Here is a 23,510-nt window from a genome sequence, read left to right on the forward strand (position 1 = left end):
AATCAGATATTTTTTTTATTGGGAATCATACCAGAAACTTACAATAAAGACTTGAAATATCTGGTTGTAAACGTTTTAACAGCAGCTAGAATCGTATTTGCAAAAAACTGGAAAAATGAAACAATACCAAAACAGGAGGAAGTTATTCGAAAGATAATGGAGTGTGCTGAAATGAGTAAATTGACATTTGAAATTAGAGAACAAGAAGATGAGCAATTCTATAAGATATGGGATTTGTTTTATCAGTGGCTTGATAAAAAAAACCTGGAAATGAAAAATATTTTATTTATGTTTCAATTGAAGGAGATAAGTGATAATAACAATCATGTTGTTAAATAGGTTAATAATGATACAATGAAAGATACACATATATATGAATTGAATAATTTATAATATTTTGTTTTAAAATGAAGGATAAGAAAAATAATGAATCTATGTATATTTGATAGATGATTGGTGATATTATGCACAACTCTAAGTAGTGATGTATATTATAAAGATATCTTGTTGATAAACAGTTTAATAAGAAAGTAATGAAAGATTGATACATGTATGAAGTGAGTATTTAGAATACTCTGTTTAAAAATGAGGGAATAACATTTGTGCTTGAATGTATGATGTACAAAGACAACAATGCCCTCGACGTGATGTCCCGATGCCTGGAGGCTATGCGGATCTGGATGGGGAGGAACAGGCTCAAGCTCAATCCCTCCAAGACTGAGTGTCTGTGGTTCCCAGCATCCCGATTAGTACATCTTGTTCCATCTTTGACGATAGGGGGAGAAATTTTAGCCCCCTCAGAGAGGGCTCGCAATCTGGGAGTCCTCCTGGATACGCGGCTTAGTTTAGAAGAACACCTGACGGCCGTGACAAGGGGGGCCTTTTACCAGGTTCATCTGGTGCGTCAGTTGCGCCCCTTCCTGGATCGGGACGCTCTGTGCACAGTCACTCATGCCCTCGTCCTTTCTTCGCCTGGACTACTGCAATGCTCTCTACATGGGGCTGCCCTTGAAGAGCACCCGGAGGCTTCAGATGGTCCAGAATGCGGCCGCGTGGGTTATCGTGGGGGTACCTAGGTACTCCCATGTTACACCCCTTTTAGGCGGCCTGCACTGGTTGCCAGTTGTTTTCCGGGTGCGATTCAAGGTATTAATTATGACCTTTAAAGCGCTCCATGGCTTAGACCCAGGGTACCTGCGAGACCACCTACTGCCACCAGTAGCCTCCCACCATCCAGTACAATCCCACAGAGTTGGCTTCCTCAGGGTGCCATCGGCCAGACAGTGTCGGCTGGTGACCCCCAGGGGGAGAGCCTTCTCTATGGGAGCGTCTTCCCTCTGGAATGAGCTGCTCCCGGAGCTTTGCATAATCCCTGACCTCCGATCCTTCCGACGCGCCCTAAAAAGTTGGCTTTTCCAGCAAGCCGGCCTGGCCTGTTAATTTTATCTAATTTTTAAAATGTTATTGTCATATTAATTGGGTTTGTTTTTTTGGATATTTATCTAATTTCCTTTTAACTTTTGTGATATGTGTTTTTTAATGTTTTACGCCGCCGTGAGTCCTTTGGGAGAAGGGCGGCATATAAATTCAATAAAACAAACAAACAAACAATGAACGTAAGTGTTAGATTGGGTAATGGATAGGTACATACAGGCTTAACGGTAACAACAGCTCTTTATTAAGAAGAACAAGTAAGAACAATCCAGCGAAGGTTGAGTCTGACAGCAGCCCTTTTATAGGGAGCTGTCAGACCCTTTGACCAATAGGATTAAACCTCTGTTCCTGCCGGAACAGAGGACCTTGGTGGAAACAACTGTAGTTAGAGCAAGTATCTAACACCCCTCCCCTCTTGGATGGAACAATCCTACTAGTTCTGTAGTCATGCCAGTAGGCGGGCTTTTGGGTCGCTCTGCCTGACCTGCACAGTTCAATAGGAGGGGTTTCCTGGGACAGGTCAGACGGACCTGTTTGCTCCGCAGCTCCGCTTGGTGGAAGCTCCTGGAACCTTTCACAGGCCGTGGCTGGAGCTTCTAGAGCCAGTTTGCTCAGAGCTCGCTGCAGACCTGCAACAAAACCAGATAAGTTTCCCGGTATCCTCGGGCTTGAGCTGGCCGTGGAAGGAGTGAGTGTTTGCTCCGTTTGGGTAGGGCTTTGGCTAACCTGTGCAGGAGTTACCTCTGGTTGTCTAAGAGTGGAGTTGGAGAGGCAGCCATGGAGTTGGTCAATATGCCTTCTCCAATTCCTACTGTCCTCGAGCTCTAGGAGGTAAGAGCGAGGGCCGGTGATGCCTATCACTGTGGCAGGAATCCACAGAGTTCCCCCAGCATAGTTGTGGGCGTATACCGAATCCCCTAGGCTAAAAGTCCGAATCTTGCTTGTGGAGTCTGGGGGCAATGAGGCAAAATAATTGGGGTGTAGCCGGTCTAAGTGGGACCTTAGCCGGTGACCCATGAGAAGCTCGGAGGGGCTTCTCCCTGTAGTGGCACTGGGTGTGATGTGCTGAATTAGCAAATAGTGGTCAACCCGTGTTTGCCAATCTCCCGGGCCAATCCTAGAGAGGGCCTCTTTTGCAGATCTCACTATTCTCTCTGCCTGACCATTGGAGGCCAGATGGAATGGTGCAATCAGGGCATGCCAGATTCCCTGAGCTGCTAGGAAGATCTCAAATTGCATGGCCGGGAATTGGGGCTCATTGTCAGAGACCAAGACATCAGGCAGGCCATGCATGGAGAAAAGTCTCCGTAGCACCTGATGACAGCTTCTGCCGTAGTGGAGGTCATCAGGACTACCTCTAACCATTTCGAGTAGGCGTCCACAATTACGAGAAATGTCTGGCCGTGAACTGGGTCAGCAAAGTCAATGTGCACCCTAGACCAGTGATGGCGAACCTATAGTACGCGTGCCACAGGTGGCACACGGAGCCATTTGTCAGGGCACATGAGGCACTGCCGTGTCAGCTGGCCAGCGCGCATCCTTTTTTAAAGCCATTTTTCACCCTATCCAGGCTCCAGAGGCTTTATAGCAGCCTGGGGAGGGTGAAAAGAGCCCCCACTGACCCCCAGGAGACCCTCCAGAGCTTCCCTGAAGCCTCCAGAGCGCAGGAACCCGGCCCTACAGGCAAATCGGAAGTGCGGGAACGCACTTCTAGTTTGCTCAGAGGGTCGTTTTGAGCACTTGAAAGGCTTCAGGGAAGTCTCTTGACCGTGCCTGAAGCCTTCGGAGCCCTTAAAACGACCCTCCGAGCAAACCGGAAGTGACTCCAGTTTGCTCAGAGGGTCATTTTGACTGCTTCGGAGGCTTCAGGGAAACCTCCTGAAGGTCCCTGAAGCTTCCGGAGAGCTTCCTGGGGGGTGGGGGAGGCTGTTTTTCCCCTCCCCATGCTCCTATAAAGCCTCTGGAGCCTGGGGAGGGCGAAAAAAGCATGCAAAAATGGGGGGTCGCACCTGTAGTGCACGCATGCTCACTGGGGGGGGGTCGCACATTGCATTATAGGTGCAGCATGTCTGCACACAACCCCCCTGCGCTCCCCCCACTTATGGCACACGAGCCAAAAAAGGTTCGCCATCGCTGCCCTAGACCATTGTGCTTGAGGTCACTCCCACTCCTTACCTGGCGCCTCTGGGGGAGCTGGTCTGGACTCCTGGCACGGTGTGCAGGTAGCCACCCATTCTTCGATCTCCCTGTCCCTGTTAGGCCACCACACGTAACTCCTAGCCAAAGACTTCATCCTCACAATTCCAGGATGCCCTACATGTAAAGCCTCTAATACTGCAATGCGCAGTTTGGGTGGAACAACAATCCGGTCCCCCCACGGTAAACAGCCATTTACAACTGATAACTCATCGCGTTTGGCAAAATACATTTTGAACTCAGCCTCAACAGGCCCCTTGGGCCACCCCCTCCACACCCAGTTCAAAATTTGCTTGATGGTGGAGTCCTTTGCAGAGTGATGGGCAACGTCACTGGGCGAGACAGGTCCAGTCTCAAGGCAGTCAGTGAGGAGGACTGGAGCCTGGGGAGTAGGGTCAGCGAGAAGTTCAGGCAGCGGGCAGTGGCTGAGAGCGTCAGCGTGCCCCAAAGTGGAGCCTGGTCAGTGGATGAGATGGTAGGAGTAGGCAGCTAGGAAAATGGTCCATCTGGTCATGCGGGGTGATAATGATACTGGGGTAGGTCGGTCCCCAGCCAGTAAGCCCATCAACAGCTTGTGGTCTGTAACCAGTTCGAAGTCACCCCCATAAAGATACTCATGTAACCTCTTTTCTCCGGCCACTGCAGCCAAAGCCTCACAGTCCAGCTGGCTGTAGTTCCACTCTGCGGCAGAAAAGATCCTGGAGTAAAATGTAATAGGGGCTTCGGTTCCATTGGGCATGTGGTGGCTGAGGACGGCGCTGCCGCTGAACAGGGAAGCATCTCAGGTCAGCACCAACGGCACGGTCTGGCTGTACTGTACCAGGAAGGAATCCACCGACAGGAGTCGTTTTACCATGGCAAATGCGGCAGCCTCCGCTTTGCCCCAGGACCACTTTGCGTTCTTAGCCAGGAGACGGTGTAAGGGCTCAGCAATGGTGGCTTTCTGTTTAAGAAAGACGCTGTACAAATTAAGGAGCCCAAGGAATGCCTGCAGCTCGGTTTGATTGTGAGGTGTGGGAGGCGTCCTGAATTGCTTTGATTTTTTGAGTGGTTGGGTGAATCCCAGAACCTTCGATTAGGTACCCTAGGAATTCAACCCTTGGCACATTAATTTGGCATTTCTCTTTTTTGAGATGGAGGTCTTTGTCTCTAATTCGAGCCAAAAGTGTTCGTACATGTTTTAAAAGTTGCTCCTCATTTGCAGCCGATACCAAGAGGTCGTCGAAATAGGGGACGACTCCTGGAATCCCCTGCAAAAGCCATTCCATGAAGCTTTGGAACAGTCCAGGGGCAATACTAACGCCGAATTGCAGGCGGTGATATTTGAATGCATCCCTGTGTGTCACAATGGTTTGGGCCTCCACCGTAGTACCATCTACAGGCAATTAATGGTATGCCTGAGCCATGTCCAATTTTGCAAAACATTTTCCGGGGCCTAATGAATGAAGGAGGTGCTGTACAATGGGTAGGCGCTTTGTTGTAATGCTTTATTTATTGTGCACTTGTAGTCCAGTACATGCAGATGTACATGCAGATGTGGACAGACCCATCAGATTTGACAGGTGTCACTATAGGGGTCTCCCAGCGTGCGTGATCGACCGGCTCTAGGATTCCCTGGCCTACGAGCTTGTCAATTTCCCTGTCAATTTTGGGGCGGACAGCAAAGGGTACTCTCCTGGACTTTAGCCTTATTGGGGCTATGTTGGGGTCCAAACTAAAGGAAATTGGAGTCCCCAGATACTTACCCAGACCAGTGCCAAAGATGTCCTCAAACTCCTTAAAGATGGCTTCAGCGCCGTCGTCTTTCAAGCTGTTGATACTGGTCACCTCTAGGGCCAGGGCTTGGAACCAATCTAGCCCTAGGAGGCTCTGCAGGTTGTCACTGACCACTGTCACTGGGAGTTTCCTGCTGAACTGCTTGAACTTCACTTGGAAGGTGCCTTGGCCCACAATGGGGACCCGGTTTCCCTGGTAATCGCATAGGCGGATGTCAGGGGTGCGAAGATGCTGCTTCTTTAGGCTAGGGCTAGCCTGCTTCAGGGTAGACTATCGTATGATGGTCAGTGATGACCCAGTGTTGATCTCCATCTCACACGGAGAGTCCTCGATGAGGACTGCGACCTTCAGCTTTTTTGGCTGCTTGGTGCGGACTTGGCCAATTGATGTATGGTAGGTGACTCTATTGTCGCCCTCTGAGCGCCGTGGCAGCTTCTGCCAGGCCCCTTGGTTGGGCCTCTGTTGGCGGTTTGGTGTGTTTCTAGGCTGCCAGGCAGTGATAGGGAATTCTCTCCGGCACACCTTGGTGATGTGCCCCTTTCGCTCGCAACGCTGGCAGGTTGTGTCACGGAAATGGCAAACTGATCTGGCATGGTCTCCTCCGCAGCTAGCACAAGACGGGAGACGTGATTTGAATTTGTGCACTGACTGGGCACGGCTACTGTGCATGCAGTAGCTGTCATCTTCTTCACCTTCTGAGCTCTCGGGCTCTGCAGCCTCGTGATGTACATATGTACTCTTCAGCACGTCTTGTGGAGTGCTTTCGCGCTGCAGAGTCTCAGTAGATTTGATGGCTGATTTGGACACCCTGGCTTCATCCAAGGCGATCTGTAGAGTGGTTAGATTTAGCGAGTAGCCTCCTCTGTAGGCTAATGTCCCACATGCTGCAAATTATGCGGTCCAGAATCAGCTCGTCCAGGTCTCGGAATTCGCAGTACACTGCAGTCTTGCGGAGCGCCACAACATACTCGCTAATTGACTCGCCCTCTTTCTGGTTCCTGATGTTAAACTCATGCCGGCGAACGTGCTTGGAGAGCTTGGGCGCATAGTGAGTCCTTAGCGTCTGCTGAAGCACGGACCAGACGACTGATTGTAGCGGTGTCGGCTCAGAGAGGTCTTTTGCCGTCTCGAACACTTCCCAGCCACAGTACCCGAGGAACATGCTCTTCTTGCAGCCTTCAGAAAGGCCCATGAAGTCGTTTGCCTCGAGGAAACAGTCAAATCGTAGCATGTACGAGTCCCAGTGCTCGGTGACTGGGTCATACGGAGTCGGTGGTGTGTGCATGGCCATTTTGTGTTCAGAGCGCATTTTGAGTTTGCCGCTCAAAAAGGCTGCTCGAAGCCACGCTGCGCTCTGGGCTGGATGTATTTGCTGGATTGCTATACCCTTTTTGGTTCGCCTAGTTGCCTTCAAATCCCACCTTCATCGCCAGTGTTAGATTGGGTAATGGATAGGCACACACAGGCTTAACAGTAACAACAGCTCTTTATTAAGTACAACAAGTAAGAACAATCCAGCGAAGATTGAGTATGACAGCAGCCCTTTTATAGGGAGCTGTCAGACCCTTTGACCAATAGGATTAAACCTCTGTTCCGGCCAGAACAGAAGACCTTGGGGAAAACCACTGTAGTTAGAACAAGTATCTAACAATAAGCATACTTGATGGATGATTGGTGGGACTATGCATAATCGAAAGTAGTGATGTATAAACATAAACAGTTGGAAAATTATTTTACACTGTAAAAATAATCAGAATGAGATAAGTGATTACATAAAGGTATATTGTTATTAAATAGACAATCAAGGATGCAAGGGGATTAGGTTCGCTGAAAAGAAAGAAATATTAACTGTAATTGAAAATATGATGTACAATGAAAGTGAGGTACTTAGTTATATTAGATGGAAATTTTGTGATTGTATACGTAATTGAAAATATGGATGCATATATATATATAAAACAAAGTGCTGGGGAGGGCAAAATATGGGGGCCCCAGCCCCCAGGAGCACTCTACAAGCCTCCTAAAGGCTATGCATGCCCCCCCTTTTTTTAAAAAAGCCCATTTTCGCAAAAAAACAGGCCATTTTTGGGAGGTCTGCAGAGTGCAAAAACTTTTTTTTAAAGTTTGCCTCTTCAAAATCTTGGTGCTTCTTATACTCCGAAAGAGACTGCAATCACTTCTTACGTAATAGCTCCTTTCAGGATTCAGAGGAAGCCATCTGGTTCTTTCAGCTACCAGAAATTTTGTTGACTTTGGAGGTGTGAGCATGGTTGGTTCTTGCAAAAACAATATCCATGTTGCTCTTTGCTGACAGACTCTGATGAGGTTCTGATGTGGAAACCAGTTGGCATCTGGCCAGGAAGACTATTATGTTCCTGTCCAGAAGAATCCCTGAACGCGTGGAAAGAGGAGGGGGGATCAGGTGGACGAGGACTGTGTAACGTGTCCTCTCCCCCCGCTGCCAACACCCAGGAAGTAGGGGGGAAACCCGGTCTTGGTTGGGTCCCTGGTTTTCAGCAGGAGCTCTGCCGCTTTCCACTGGCTGGTTGAAGGAAGAGCTGCCCCACCAGGAAGGGAGTGAAAAATATCTGCTACAGAAGAAGTTCAATTTTTTGCAGAAATCGCAGTTTGAAGAGGAGCGGCTGTGAAAATTCATTTGGTTGGTGGCAGACTCCAGGTGAGAAAGTCTGTGGAGACAATGCCTCAGACCAGAACCTTCCTCCTGGTCTCCTATGAACAGGGAGTCCCCACTTTGATGGACATTGCTGGAGCAGAGCTTGACCCAGGTACTTTGAAGCTCTGTAGCTGTGGCTCTGTTGCTTTGGCATCTTCTGAAGATGATGGGGCGGGGCTCAAGGGACCTTGAGGGTCCTCTCCTGGAAGGGTCCAATCGTTGAGGATCCTGGATCCTGCAGGAGACCAGAACCTGCTGGAGAACGTTGCTCCTCACCCTTGGGTCTTCAACAGAGGCAATAACCACAGAGGCGATAGCCAATCTTTCTATTTATGTGGAGAAGGAGATGGGGTTGCAGAAGAGAATTATGGGGAAAATAATAAATAGTTGGCTTAGTTGATGAAGCCATGTTTTTTTTTAAAAATAAAAACCTTGATTTTGATCTGCTTGTAAAACTAAGCAAACTGCCCCCCTTGTGAAATTCAGTGCTGGTTTTAGTGTTTGCTGAGAGCTTGTTGTGAGCTGGAAGGGAAAGCAGAGCTTCCTGCTAAAAACCAGCGTTTCGTCTTTGGCTATGGGAGAGAGCCAACCCCTGCTGGAGATGGGTCATGGTCACGGGGCTGAGAATACTGGAGAGAAGATCGTGTTTGCTAAGTTGGTGAGAGATCTTGTAGCAAAGCAAACCAAAAGGTCCACCTGAGTTGGGAAAGGGGCCAACCTTAGCTCTGCCCTCCTGATTGGCTTGGACTTTGTGAGTCAGGTCAGTCCTACCTGGGAGGAAGGGGATAAAACCGAGGCTGGTCAGAGGGAGGTCCGCACTCACCTGAAGCACCTGCGCGTGGAAAGAAGCTCTCCTTGTTCACCCTCCAGGAAGGACTTCCAGCCCTCTTGGCATCACCAAGAGACCGAAGGAGGTGAGTGGCGGGGAAAGAAGGAAGAAGGAACCACCGAGCGAGCTCTTGAAGGAGGGGTGGGTGAAATTATGGGATGGCCCGAGAAAGTGAAAGAGACTCCAATAAACCCACTCTGATTTTTTCAATGGGATTGACATCTTCAGCGTGTGGGAAAGGCCAGGTGAGGGAAGAGGCAGAGGAGCAATTTAGGGGGACTGGAGAATAAAACAGATAAATAAGAGTTGCAGGAACTGGGTATGTCTAGTTTATTATTGAAAAGAAGGACTAGGGGAGACAGGATAGCAGTCTTCCAATATCTCAGGGGTTGCCACAAAGAAGAGGGAGTCAAGCTATTCTCCAAGGCACCTGAGGGCAGAACAAGAAGCAATGGGTGGAAACTAATCAAGGAGAGAAGCAACTTAGAACTGAGGAGAAATTTCCTGACAGTGAAAACAATTGATCAGTGGAACAGAAATTGCCTCCGGAAGTTGTGAATGCCCCAACACTGGAAGTCTTTAAGAAGTCGTTGGATAGCCATTTGTCTGAAACGGTATAGGGTTTCCTGCCTAGACAGGGGGTTGGACTAGAAGACCTCCAAGGTCCCTTCCAACTCTGCTATTGTATCATTGTATTATTGTATAATTTCTGGAACGCTCTTGATGTTCCTCTGGGAGAATGGCAGAACCTTGAAGTACTCTAACCTTCCTCTGGGTCTCCATGGCCAGTCCTGATACTCAGGGGTGTTGAGTAGAAGAAGCCATCATTGTCCCTACGTGGCCCTGCCATATCTTTCCTGATCTCTCCCCTCCTCGCTTGCAGGATGAAGCTCATCGTTTGGGGGGCTTTGCTGGCCTTGACTCTCCTGGCAGGCCCTGCAGAAGCTCAGAGTTGCAGGCCTCCACCTAGAGGTAAGAACCGCGTAAAGTCTTTTGTGTGATTGTGTGTGTGGATATAGGTGTGGTCCTGGCCATCTCAACATCCAGTCATCCTCTCCCAGTCTCTCCTCTTAATCTTGTAGCACCTTCAGATACCACCACACTGCCTGCAACACATCCCATGGTTAATGCCCGAAGGGAACAAGGGCCACGAGATCCCAGAACTTCAGTGGTCTGTTGCACAGCCATTGTGAGATGTCCTTGGGAGCAGGGACTTCAGCGTGTATGTTTCCCAACAAACTGGGCCCTTGGCATTTTGTTCTCTTGATGTGTGTTCTCTGTTTCTCTAACCCATCTCTAACCCATGCCCACATTTCAGAGCATCTGGGTGCCCCCTGGAGGCACTTGCAGGGGAACAAGCCAATAGAAGATAAACTGGGGAAGGGGTGTAATTGCCCCCAGCACTTCAGGCCAGCTGGATATTTGCTCTCCCTAATCTGTCCAGTGGCTATGAACCCATCACTCAGGTTCTAACATCACATGGTAAAAGGGCATTTGATGGAGATCTCATTGAATCTACTGTGATGAGGTCCGGATCTTCTCTGGGAGTGGAAGAAAAGGAGGCCAAGGGGTTCCTCCCCCAATAGCAAAGGAACGTAGCATTGCCCTTAGCTCACTTCTTTCAACCCATTTGGCAGTCTTCAAAACTTACTCCTTGTGTCCCCAAAACATTGCCCTTGTGGCTTTGCACCTTCCCTCCCCCCTCCTCCTCTTCCTCCTTCCCCTCCTCCTCCTTCACCCTTCCTCCTCCTTCTCTTCCACCACCTCCTCTTCCTCCTCCTCTTCCTTCTCCTCCTCCTTCTCTTCCTCTTCCTCCTCCCCCTCCTCCTCCTTCACTTCCTCCTCCTCCTCCTTCTTCTCCACCTCCTCCGCCTCTTGCTCCATCTCCTTCTCCTCTACCTCCTCCTTCTCCTCCTCCTCCTTCTCCTTCTTCTTCTTCTCCCAACTATTCTCTGCTTGAAAGGTCTCCTCCATTCTTTCCTGCAGGTTCAAAGCCAAATAATTTGGCCTTAGGGAAGCCGACCTCCCAGTCCTCCATTTTTCCCAATGAGTATGGTGGACCACCAGAGAAAGCTGTGGATGGGGACTGCAACGGGATGTGGACCCACGCCTCCTGTACCCACACTAACCTAGAGAGAAACCCCTGGTGGTTGGTGGACCTGGGGGAGTCTCATAAAATCTCCGTGGTGCTGGTGAAAAACCGGCAGGACTGCTGTGGCAAAAGGCTGTTTGAAGCGGAGGTCCACTTAGGAGACTCTCTGGAGGACCATGGAAGAGCCAACCCTCTGTAAGTCACTTTGAGTCATCCCCAACTGGGGTCCTCCATGTAATTAGGGCATTGACGGAAGGGACAGAATCCACAGCCAGAGCAGGTGATTTTGGGGTGCTGTTGAGTATGAGATGGATGGCCATCCAGGTCAGGGAGAAAACTGGGTTGGGTAAATCCATGTGGCCCTTGATGACCACTGTAGCATTCTTCACAGCAGGACCAAAAAAATGACCGTAGCTGTAGGAGATGACCAGGAAGGGAGGGGTCAAACATGTCATCAGTCTCGCGTCCCTTCATGCCCACAAGAGTTGAGGGGGGGCTGTGTCCTCAGGGTGAGCTTGGGGTGACCAGCAGGTGGTGGCCAGAAGGACTTCTCTCCTAACATGACCTCCCGTGCCCCACAGGTGTGGGATTATCCTGAACACCAGCCCAGGCTCCATCACCACCATCCACTGCAACGGGAAGCAAGGCCGCTACATCAGTGTCCACTTACCTGGGGAGAACTACTTGACCATCTGTGAACTGGAGGCCTACGGCCCCAAGTAGAGAAGCCACGCCTTTCATGGGGGGGGGGAATCAATGCTCCCACGAAATGTCAATTTATCTCCAAATAAATGATCTCCTAGGAGGCATCGCTAGCTTTCCTCTGTTTGTTCTTTGGTTAAAAGGGAGACCTTTGTATCTACTGAGGGAATTATTCCCTGATCCTCATCACTCCTCCTCCATGCACCTTTCAGGTCATCTGATCTATTGATCCCCAGGAATCCCTGTGTGACCAGTTTGTCCTTATTGGGACTCCTCAGAGAGGGATAGTTGTCAAGATTCCAACCTCTGCTGGGAACTGAACTTATAGACTTTTGCATTTAAGATGATGACTGTGTGTATCTATGGATGGATGGATGGATATATAAATCTACGAAAACAAATACGAAAACACACACACACACACACACACACACACACACATATATATATATATGAAGGGAGGGATAGATGGATGGATGGATGGATAGATGGATGGGCTCATGGATGCATGGATGCATAGATAAATGGATAAATGGATGGAAGGATGGATGGATGGATGGATATATAATAGATGGATGGATGGAGAGAGAGAGTCACACAGGTTGTACACTGTGCAAAGACAGAGAGGGGGGGTCATGTAAACTCCCTTACAGGGGGCCAAAGCATAACCCAACCCCTCTATGCCTCTCCTTGAGAACTTAAAGGAAGATGGACTGCATGTACCATTCTAATGGCACTCCAGAGCATCGCAAAGAATTGCCTCAAAGCTGAGCTTGACCGGGAAGGGCAAAAGTCTCTGAAGGTGGAAACCCCCCTCAATCCCTCACATGTTGTGAGCCCCCCCACCCCCAACTCTGTGGCTTTTGGTCCCCTGGTTGGTTTCATTAGTCAACAGTTAGAGTTCAACGGTAGCTGATATAATAAAATAATAATAATAATAATAATAATAATAATAATAATAATAATAATAATAATAATAATAATAATAGAATAATAGAGTTGGAAGGGAGCTTGGAGGTCATCTAGTCCAACCCCCAAGCAGGAGACCCTACACCATTTCTGACAGATGGCAGCCCAGACTCTTCTTAAATGTTTCCAGTGATGAAGCTCCCACAACTTCCGAAGACAACTTCTGTCCTATGGGTTGATATATATAGAGGAAGGGAGGGAGGGATATATGGATGGGTGGATGGATGGATGGATGGATGGATGGATGGATGGATAGATGGAAGCTCCCACAACTTCCGAAGCAACTTCTGTTCCATGGGTTGATTGTTTTCATTGCCAGAATAATTTTTCCTTATTTCTAGATTGAATCTCTCCTCGATCAGTTTCCATCCATTCTTCCTTGTCTGGCCTTTGGGTGCTTTGGAAAATAGCTTCACCCCCTCCTCTCTGGGGCAGCCCCTCAAATATTGCTATCCTGTCTCCCCTGGTCCTTCTCTTTCCTAGACTAGCCAGGCCCAGTTCCTGAAGGCAAACTGTTCCACTGGTTGATTGTTCTTACTCTTAGGAAACTTGTCCTGAATTCCAGGTTGCTTCTCTCCTTGATTAGTTTCCATCTGTTGCTTCTTGTCCTGCCTTCTGGTGCTTTGGAGAATAATTTGACCCCCTCTTCTTTGGGGCAGCCCCTCAAATACTGGAGTACTGCTATATAGAATGGATTGGAATGGGAATAGAAAAATAGAATGTAGAATAGAATAGAATAATATTTATTTGGCCAAGTGTGATTAGACACACAACACAAGGAATTTGTCTTGAGTAGAGAAACACTCATTGCACTTGCAAGACAACAGAGAAAATAATAATAATTATACCAAAAGTGTGCAACCAGTAGAAAGGGGAAATAAGAGGTAATACAAGATCTATTTGGCATCCATGGGTGGCAGACATTTTTTTTGGGGGGGGGAATAGGTGACGGCATCATCACTAGAGAACAGGGAGGGGGTGTGGTGTATGGGGAATTCGGGTGGGGTCAAGAGTATATATTTCGGGAGATCACTTCCGGTCCCCGAAGGTGATGGATGTTCACGTCCGCTGCTCGTCTTCTTGGTGGGCTCCCTCTAAACTTGGGGGAAGCACAGGGAGCCTTGGAGGGGCTCCCTGCCGCAGGGCAGCTTGTTGGGGCCCCCTGGATCGGCAGCGGCCATAGAGGGGTCTCCAGCTTTGCCCCAGGAGCCGGGGAGCGTGGGGGGTGCGCAACAGCGCGCCTTCGCCGAGCGGAGCCTGGAAGGAAACAACTAATCGGACGTCACAGCTGAAATGCGGTGAGGTGGGAAGCTTCCCTCAATCTCCTTTTTAACTACTTAATTGATGAACAGCAGGCTTTCTTAAACTGTGGATTTACTTTACTTTACTTTTATTCATATTTATATACCGCCCCCTCTCCCAAAAGGGACTCGGGGTGGTGTACAGTCAATACATAAAAGATACATAGATAAATCAATACTCAGATATTTAAATACATAAATAGTTAAATACTTAGATACTTAGATGGAGGAGGTTAAAAGAACTGTACATTAAAGTAAAGTAATTAAAATACAATCTTTAAAAAGACCCCTAAAAATACCCCAAAAAGTTAAATTTAAAATGGTTCCCCAAAAATACCAATTAAAATATATCTGCCAGGAGGTAAAAGCTATGAGTGTGCCAGGCCAGCTAATCGAAACAGGTGAGTCTTTAGTTTTTGCCGGAAGGAGCGGAAGTCGGTGGTGGTTCTAATGTCGGGGGGGAGGTCATTCCAGAGGGTTGTGCCCATCACAGAGAAGGCCCTACCTATTGAATCAAAGGATTCAATCCTTTGAAGTGTTAAGACTGGAGGGGGGGTTCCACCCCCCCTCGGAAAAGCGGCAATTGGAAAATCCCTCTCCCTCGGAAGAGAGAGAGAGTTAAAAGTTATTTTCTCTTCCTTTAAGCAATGGGAGGATGATTTCTTGCTACAATTGCAAAGGAGAACTGCTGAGTTGATTCTTTTAAACTATTTTATGGAAACTTTGGACGTTGCTTTCTGATCTCCTGTGAAGGTGGAGCCAAAATGGCCAACTTCCTCCTTCTTCTTTGCACTTACGAATGAAGTTTCCCTTTTGAAAGATTTCTGGCTTTGTACTATAACACACCCGAGAGATCTCCAGGAGCCTCTCCTTGCATGTGTCTCCCTTGGATTTGGAACATTTGATTTATATTATCTGGCTTGGAGCTGTATAGAGACCAATATTTTCCTCTGGACTTGCTTGCCTTATGACTTCTCCTGGTTGTGTCTTTCCACAGACGCCATTTCTTTGTGCAGACTTATAGCTATCTCTGAACTTAATATGGGTCCTAAAAAACTACCGCCTGGTTAGCCATCTTCGGCCCCAACATCTTCTACGTCCAGCCCGGTCATCCAAAAGACACCTTTGGCTTCATTTTTACAGCCTAAAGCGACTAAAGAGAGCTCAAAGGAACTATCTGTTGATCAAATGTTTCAAACTATTATAAAGGGTCAGGACGAATTGAAAAAACAACTCGCAGATTTAAGTGATCAGCTCAGAGAAACGCAACAACAAACAACACAAAATAAACAGAAAATAGGTGTACTGGAGGAAGACACGACTGGGCTGAGGGAGGAGGTTAAGACAATCCAGAAGGGGAATGTAGAATTTGAAAATCATATGATAAAGGTGGAATTTAAGAGAATGTCTTTTTTTCTTAGATTTCAAAACTTGCCAGAAACAGAGAATGAAGATCTTAAGGAGATCATGACCACAATCTTAGCAGAATATATTAAAAGAGATAAACAACAGCTATGGTGGGATATTGATCTGATTTATAGGATTAATTCAGCATACGCTAGAACACACAACGTGCCAAGGGAAATACATGTTAAATTTCTTAGAAAGACTACAAGAGACAGGGACGTGCGGTCAAGGGAGGCAGGGGAGGCAGGGCCTCACCTCTCTTCATGAAATAATAGTATATAATATTATATACTATATATATATATATATATATATATATATATATATATATATATATATATATATATATATATATATATATATATATATATATATATATATATATATATATATATATATATATATATATATATATATATATATATATAATAATATTATATACATCCGTCCGGGCGCGCCCGGGAGCTGTGGAGGCAGAAATGTTGTCGGCGCTTCCGGATGACAAAGGCACGAAAGTGACTGGTTCCCCAGTCGCTTTCGTGCCTTCGTCATCGGGAGCGCCGACAACATTTCTGCCTCCACAGCTCCCGGGCGCGCCCGGACGGAGGTAGCCAGAATGGCGCCGAGGCAGTCCGGTGGGCGAGCGACCGAGGATCAGGCTGCCTCGCTCGCTCTTTCGTCCGCCCGGACCGCCTCGGCGTCGCTGTGGCTACATCCGGCCGGTCGGACGAAAGAGCGAGCGAGGCAGCCTGATCCTTGGTCGCTCGCCCTCCGGACTGCCTCGGCGCCATTCTGGCTACCTCCGTCCGGGCGCGCCCGGGAGCTGCGGAGGGCGGAGGCAGAAATGTCGGCGCTGCCGGAGAACAAAGGCATGAAAGAGCAGCCGCTTGAATGGGAAAGCAACGAAAGGGGCTGCGCTTTCACCCCACTCAAGCCTTGCCGCCTGCATGGGAAAGCAACGAAAGGGGCAGCGAGGGCGGGCAGTGGCTGCAGGCGGCAAGGCTTGAGCGGGGTGAAAGCGCAGCCCCTTTCGTTGCTTTCCCATTCACCCTGCTCAAGCCTTGCCCGAGGGAGCTGGGGATCGGGCTCTGGGTTGGTGGGGGACCTTGAAGGAGTGGGGGGGGAAGGGACTGGCGCCGCTGGAGGAAGCAATGCTACGCGGATCAGTGCACTCTGCGGTCCCCTTAATGTTCACTCAGGAAGGCGGAGAATGGGACCACGTGTGCTGGAGGCTGAGGCTGCCTCAGCCTCCTGCACACGTGGTCCCATTCCCCGCCTTCCTGATGACGTCACCAGCCTCCCCAGCCATAACCCTCACCGCACGTCACTGGCAAGAGATGAGGTCTTAGGAGCTCAAAGGGTGGGACCACTAAAATATAAAGACAAAGAAATAACCATTCTTAAACAGATTCCAAAGAAAGTAAGAGATAAGTGGAAGAAATATTCCTCTTTAGCAAAGAAATTATGTAATAAAGGAATCTGCCTTAAATGGTTATTGCCAGAAGGAATGCTGATTTTCTGGGAGGGCAGTAGAATCAGAATCAACACAGTTGTGGAGGCGGAGGCCTTCATTAAAAAATATAGTGCCCTCCTAGATGAAACAGGGGACAGTACACAAGATATGAAGGAGGGAGGGGCCGTGGCTCAGCCAGCAGACAGGGGGGAGGATGCAACATTCAGAAGACTCAGGTCACAAAAATGAGTTGAAACATCATTGCAATTGTTGTTATAATGTAATTTTTTGGAAGTGATATAAAAGATGATTGAATACATTGACGATTGAATATAAAATCAAAAGCTGCCAATGTTTACTCAAATTTTGATGTTTTTTCTTTCTTCTTTTTTGTAAAAGTTGTGAGATTTGGGGGGATTTCTATCTCCCGCATGATGTAGCTGTCAAAATTTTCTACACCTTTTTACCCTTTTCCTCAAAATATTTGTAAAAGTCAATAATAACTTTACAATAAAAAAAGAGTATATATTTCAATGGTGTGGTTAACCAGGTTAGAGCTGACTCTGTTTATTTGCCTTTGTACTATTTGTCATCTAGTCCTGGTTATCGCAAGCTTTGCAACAAAACCAATAAAGCATTTACAGCACCTTGGTTCTCTGTTTCTGCCCTTGACAAACGCCGGAATGGGATAATAACACTGCAGGACTTAACACTTACCAAGCCAGACCCCATCACAGGAGGAGTGAAATCCAGCAGGTTCTGACAGGTTCTGAGGAACCGGAAGTGGAAATTTTGAGTAGTTCAGGCAACCGGCAAATGCCACCTCTGGCTGGCCCCAGAGTGGGGAGGGAAGGGAGATTTTGTATGTATCCGAATCTACAACCTAAATGTTGGAGATGTGATTGTGTTAATGTCACGTACTACCATATTTGGTGGACTTGTAAAAAAGTTAAAGCATTTTGGATAAAAATATGGTGGGTTATTCAAAATATTTTGAAAAAGAGGATAAAGTTCACACCCCAGTTGTTCCTGTTAGGCATAGTTTCAGACTGTACTGTAGAGACTAATTTGATCTTGAACCTAACGACGGCAGCAAGATTGTTGGTGGCGCAATACTGGAAGAAGGAAGAGTTGCCCACTATCCAAGAATGGACGTTAAAAGTAGTAAACTTAGCAGAGATGGCCAAAATTTCAGCGTATTTGAAGGATCATTTGGATGAGAAGTACAAGCTGGACTGGAGAAGATGGATTGACTATATTCAAAACAAATACAGGACTAAAAAATTTCAGTTACAATACAATACAATACAATAGTAGAGTTGGAAGGGACCTTGGAGGTCTTCTAGTCCAACCCCCTGCCTAGGCAGGAAACCCTATACCGTTTCAGACAAATAGCTATCCAACATCTTCTTAAAGACTTCCAGTGTTGGGGCATTCACAACTTCTGGAGGCAAGCTGTTCCACTGATTAATTGTTCTCACTGTCAGGAAATTCCTCCTCAGTTCTAAATTGCTTCTCTCCTTGATTAGTTTCCACCCATTGCTTCTTGTTCTACCCTCAGGTGCTTTGGAGAATAGTTTGACTCCCTCTTCTTTGTGGCAACCTCTGAGATATTGGAATAATGCTATCATGTCTCCCCTAGTCCTTCTTTCTCTTAAGCTAAACATACCCAGTTCCTGCAACCGTTCTTCATATGTTTTAGTCTCCAGTCCCCTAATCATCTTTGTTGCTCTTCTCTGCACTCTTTCTAGAGTCTCCACATCTTTTTTACATCGTGGCGACCAGAACTGAATGCAGTATTCCAAGTGTGGCCTTACCAAGGCATTATAAAGTGGTATTAACACTTCACGTGATCTTGATTCTATCCCTCTGTTGATGCAGCCTAGAACTGTGTTGGCTTTTTTGGCAGCTGCTGCACACTGCTGGCTCATATTTAAATGGTTGTCCACTAGGACTCCAAGATCCCTTTCACAGTTACTACTACTGAGTATGGTATCACCTATACTGTACCTGTGCATTCCGTTTTTGTTGCCTAAATGTAGAACCTTACTCTTTTCGCCATTGAATTTCATTTTATTAGATAGTGCCCAATGTTCAAGTTTGTCAAGATCCTTCTGTATCTTAAGCCTATCTTCTGGAGTGTTGGCTATTCCTGCCAGCTTGGTATCATCTGCAAATTTGATGAGTTCCCCATTTATTCCCTCATCCAAATCATTGATGAAGATGTTGAAGAGTACTGGGCCTAAAACAGAGCCTTGGGGTACTCCACTGCATACTTCCCTCCATGTAGATGCAGTTCCATTGAGAACTACACGTTGAGTGCGGTTGGTCAGCCAGTTACCAATCCATCTGGTGGTGATGCTGTCTAACCCACATTCTTCTACTTTATCTAGTAGTAGGTTATGGTCTACCTTATCAAAAGCCTTACTGAAGTCCAAGTAAACTATATCAACGGCATTCCTCTGGTCCACTAATTTTGTCACATTATCAAAGAATGCAATAAGATTAGTCTGGCATGATCTGTTTTTGACAAATCCGTGTTGGCTTTTGGCTATTACTTTGTTTGCTTCTAGGTGTTCGCAAATTCGTTGCTTGATTATTTTTTCCAGAATCTTTCCTGGTATTGAGGTTAGGCTGATAGGTCTGTAGTTTCCTGGATCTAATTTTTTCCCTTTTTTGAAGATGGGAACCACATCAGCTCTTTTCCAGTCCTCTGGTAGTTCCCCGGTGTTCCAGGATCTCTGAAAGATATAATTCAGTGGTTCTGAGATCTCGTCTGCTAGTTCCTTCAGAACTCTGGGGTGTAATCCATCCGGTCCTGGTGATTTGAACTCATCTAGGGTAGACAGGTGCTCACTTACCATTTTCTTCCCTATTTCAATTTGTGTTCCTAATTTTGTGGTGCTGCTTTTGATAGGTTGGACTGTTTTATCCCTTTGTGTAAAGACAGATGCAAAACATGAGTTAAATAGTTCTGCTTTCTCCCTGTTGCTTGTCACCTTCTTGCCACTTTCTCCTAGCAATGGACCAATTGTTTCCTTAACTTTTTTCTTGTTTTTAACATGTTGGAAGAAGCTTTTTTTGTTAATTTTTACTTTTGTGGCAAGCCTTTCTTCATTGTGAGCCTTAGCTTTCCTCACTTCATCTTTACAGGCTCGGGCTATTTGCTGATATTCTGCTTTAGTTATGTCCCCCTCCTTCCACTTTTTATACTTACTTTTTTTGTCTTTCAGCTTGTCAGATAGTTGTTTATGCAGCCATGCTGGTTTCTTTTGGGAGCTGTTGTTTTTCTTCTTCATTGGTATTGTGTTAGACTGGGCTTTTCTAATCTCATTTTTCAAAATTTCCCAAGCTTCTTGAGTTGTTTTCCCCTCGAGGATTCTCATCCATGGAATTTTTCCCAAGCTCTCTCTAAGTTTATTGAAATTAGCTTTCTTAAAGTCCAAGACTCTAGTTTGACTTTGTTCTACTACTTGTGTTTGGATAATGTTGAATTCCAATATTGCATGGTCACTTGCCCCCAGGGTTCCTATGGCTTCAACACCTTCTATCATTTCCTCTCTGTTAGTGAGAATTAAGTCCAGTATGGCTGATCCCCTTGTTTCCTTCTCTACTTTTTGGAAAACAAAGTTGTCTGCTAGGTTTGTTAGGAACCTGTTGGATCTTCCACTTGGTGCAGAGTTTGTTTCCCAGTTGATGTCAGGGTAGTTAAAATCTCCCATTACTATTGTGGTGTGCTTCCTACATACCTTAGTTAGCTGACTAGCAAAAAGTTCATCTTCTTCCTCTGCTTGGTTGGGTGGCCTGTAGTATAGACCTATGGCAATGTCATTTCCCCCACAACCTTTAATATTGACCCAAATGCATTCAAGATAGTTCTCATTATTGTTGTGCTCTATTTCTGTAGAGACATAGTTATTTCTTATATATAGTGCAACTCCACCTCCTCTTTTATTTGGTCTATTTCTTTTAAATAATTTAAATCCTTCTAGCTGTATGTTCCATTTGTCAGTTTCATCCCACCAAGTTTCTGTAATGGCAATAATATCATATCTGCCCTCTTTTACTTGAATTTCTAATTCTCCCTGTTTATTCCTCATACTCTGTGCATTGGTATATAGACATTTGAGTCCATTTTGATTGACCTTGTGTTTACTGTCTACATAACCTGTATTATGCCTGACTGCCCCTATTTTCTTGCCACTTGTGTGATTCATGCACATGGTATGACAATCACTATTACATGCTTGGTTTTGCTTGACAGCAGGAGTGATAATCTTACCCACACACACATCTATGTTACATGCATTTATAACCCTATGAATTTTAGTTTGCTGGGGACAGAGATGTTCTGTATCTATTAATTCTCTGTCCCCGCTCTTCAGTTTAAATGTTTATCAAGAAAATCTGTGAATTTAATGCCAAGTAACTCAGTTCCTTTCTTGGATGGGTGCAACCCATCTCTTTTGTACAGTTTTTCATTGGACCAGCTACAGGCTTCATGACTAATAAAACCAAAGCCTTCCCTTTTACACCACTCCTTTAGCCAAACATTAAACTCTGCTACACGCTGGCCCTTCCCTTTTTGTTCCTTATATACAGGTAAAACCTCTGAAAAGATAAGCCTACAACCTATACTATTAAGTTCATACCCCAAGTTCTGGAAATCATTCTGCACAGAAAGTACATCTTTCTGGGATAGATCATTAGTGCCAAGATGTATAATAGCATCAACGTCACAGTCCTTACTTGCATTCTTGACTATCTTACCTTATGAGTGAAGGCATAAAGAATGTTACAATTTATTCAAAGCTAGTTTAATAAAGGGGGAGTTGAAGCACAAGAATAGTAACATGTAAAAATTAGTTAGCTTATGTTAGCGTATGGTTATTAAATGTTTATACCCTGTATTTTGCTCTGGGAGGTCGGGGGGAGGGAGGGAGGGAAGAGGGAAGGGTAAGGGGGGTGATAATTGTAAAACTTATTTAAAAATTTTAATTTAAAAAAAGGATATTATGAGTACAATTTTAGTAGAATACATTAAGAGAGACAAGGAACAGCTGTGGTGGGATATGGATCTGGTTTACAGGATTAATTCAGCATATGCTAGAAGTCATAATGTTCCAAGGGAGGTACATGTTAAATTTCTCAGGAGGGCCACAAGGGATGAGGTGCTAGGGGCCCAAAGGGAGGGATCACTAAAATATAAAGATGAAGAAATCACCAAGCAAATTCTTAAGCAAATTCCGAAAAAGATAAGAGAAAGAAGGAGGAAGTATTCCTCCTTATCAAAGAAATTATACAAAAAGGAGTTTGGTTTAGATGGTTATTGTGCCTGAGGGAATGTTGATCTTTTGGGAGGGAAATAGAATTAGAATTAATACAGTGCAGGAGACTGAAGCCTTAATTAAAAAACATTTCTCTCTTCTAGAGGATGAACACAGGGAAGGTAGTGAAAAGGGTAGCAAGGTACAAGATATGAAGGAGGGGGGGCTGTGGCTCCACCTGGGGACAGGGAGGAAGGAGCAATATCGAAAAGGTTCAGGTCACAAAAATAAAAGTATTTGAAATATTTGTAATTGTTGATATACTAGAAAGTGACAAAGGAAAAATGATTACATACTTCCCTGCGACCAATTCGCTCTCACAGGGAGGGACTCCTCCTGGTGCCGTCCACTAAGCAATGCCAACGGGCGGCACCTAGGAGTAGAGCCTTCTCTGTGATGGGCCCAACCCTCTGGAATGACCTCCCCCCCGATATCAGAACCACCACCGACTTCCGCTCCTTCCGACAAAAACTGAAGACTCACCTGTTCCGTTTAGCCGGCTTGGCCCATTCATAGTCCTATTTTACCTCCTGGCAGATATTTTTAATTGGGTATTTTTTAGGGGTTATTTTTAAACATTGTTTTTAACTACTTTACTTTAGGTACAGTCTTTTACAGCCTCCTCTTTTAGGCACTTAGTATCTAACTATGTTTGTATTTTTATGTATTTATGTGTTTTAATCTGACTGTACACCGCCCCGAGTCCCTTTTGGGAGAGGGGGCGGTATAAAAGTCTAAAATAAAGTAAAGTAAAGTAAAGATTAAAGACATGGTTGATACAACGTAAAATAAGATTCTGTTCTTTGCTTATCTTTTATACGTTGTTTTTAATATTGTAAAAATTGTGAGATTTGGAGGGATTTCTACCACTAGCGTGGGAGCTGCCAAAATTTTCTATGTACTCCTTTTTCCCATAAATGTTTAAAAACCAATAAAATTCTTTTTTTTTAAAGTCCATCAATTCTTCTCTTTTTTCTTCTTAATACAATACAATAGCAGAGTTGGAAGGGACCTTGGAGATCTTCTAGTCCAACCCCCTGCCTAGGCAGGAAACCCTATACTGTTTCAGACAGATGGCTATCCAACATCTTCTTAAAGACTTCCAGTGTTGGGGCATTCACAACTTCTGGAGGCAACTTCTGTTCCACTGAAGTTTCTCCTCAGTTCTAAGTTGCTTCTCTCCTTGATTAGTTTCCACCCATTGCTTCTTGTTCTGTCCTCAGGTGCCTTGGAGAATAGCTTGACTCCCTCTATATAAATATAGTTGATGAGGGTAGAACAAGAAGCAATGGGTGGAAACTAATCAAGGATTCTTCTATACCTTGAAATCTGGAGTAAAGCACCTTTCCA

The 23,510-nt window shown here is 45.9% G+C and overlaps 1 protein-coding gene across 3 annotated transcripts; it reads left to right on the plus strand.

The window, feature by feature from the left end:
- Positions 1-7,847: 7,847 nt before the first annotated feature.
- Positions 7,848-11,806, plus strand: LOC309392073 (fucolectin-like). 3 transcript variants are annotated; one of them, XM_081953041.1, is made up of 5 exons: positions 7,848-8,083; positions 8,951-8,994; positions 9,793-9,881; positions 10,896-11,196; positions 11,583-11,806. In XM_081953041.1, the coding sequence occupies exons 3-5, from the start codon at positions 9,794-9,796 to the stop codon at positions 11,722-11,724; spliced, it is 531 nt and encodes a 176-aa protein (XP_081809167.1). In that variant the 5' UTR covers positions 7,848-8,083; positions 8,951-8,994; position 9,793; the 3' UTR covers positions 11,725-11,806. The 3 variants fall into 3 exon arrangements, with proteins under 3 accessions (XP_081809167.1, XP_081809166.1, XP_081809165.1); XM_081953040.1 differs by lacking the exon at positions 8,951-8,994 and having other exon boundaries at positions 7,849-8,083; XM_081953039.1 differs by lacking the exon at positions 7,848-8,083 and having other exon boundaries at positions 8,841-8,994.
- Positions 11,807-23,510: the final 11,704 nt, after the last annotated feature.

The sequence above is a fragment of the Natrix helvetica genome, assembly GCF_964273705.1.
Source record: "Natrix helvetica genome assembly, chromosome: 4".
Taxonomy (NCBI): Eukaryota; Metazoa; Chordata; class Lepidosauria; order Squamata; family Natricidae; genus Natrix; species Natrix helvetica.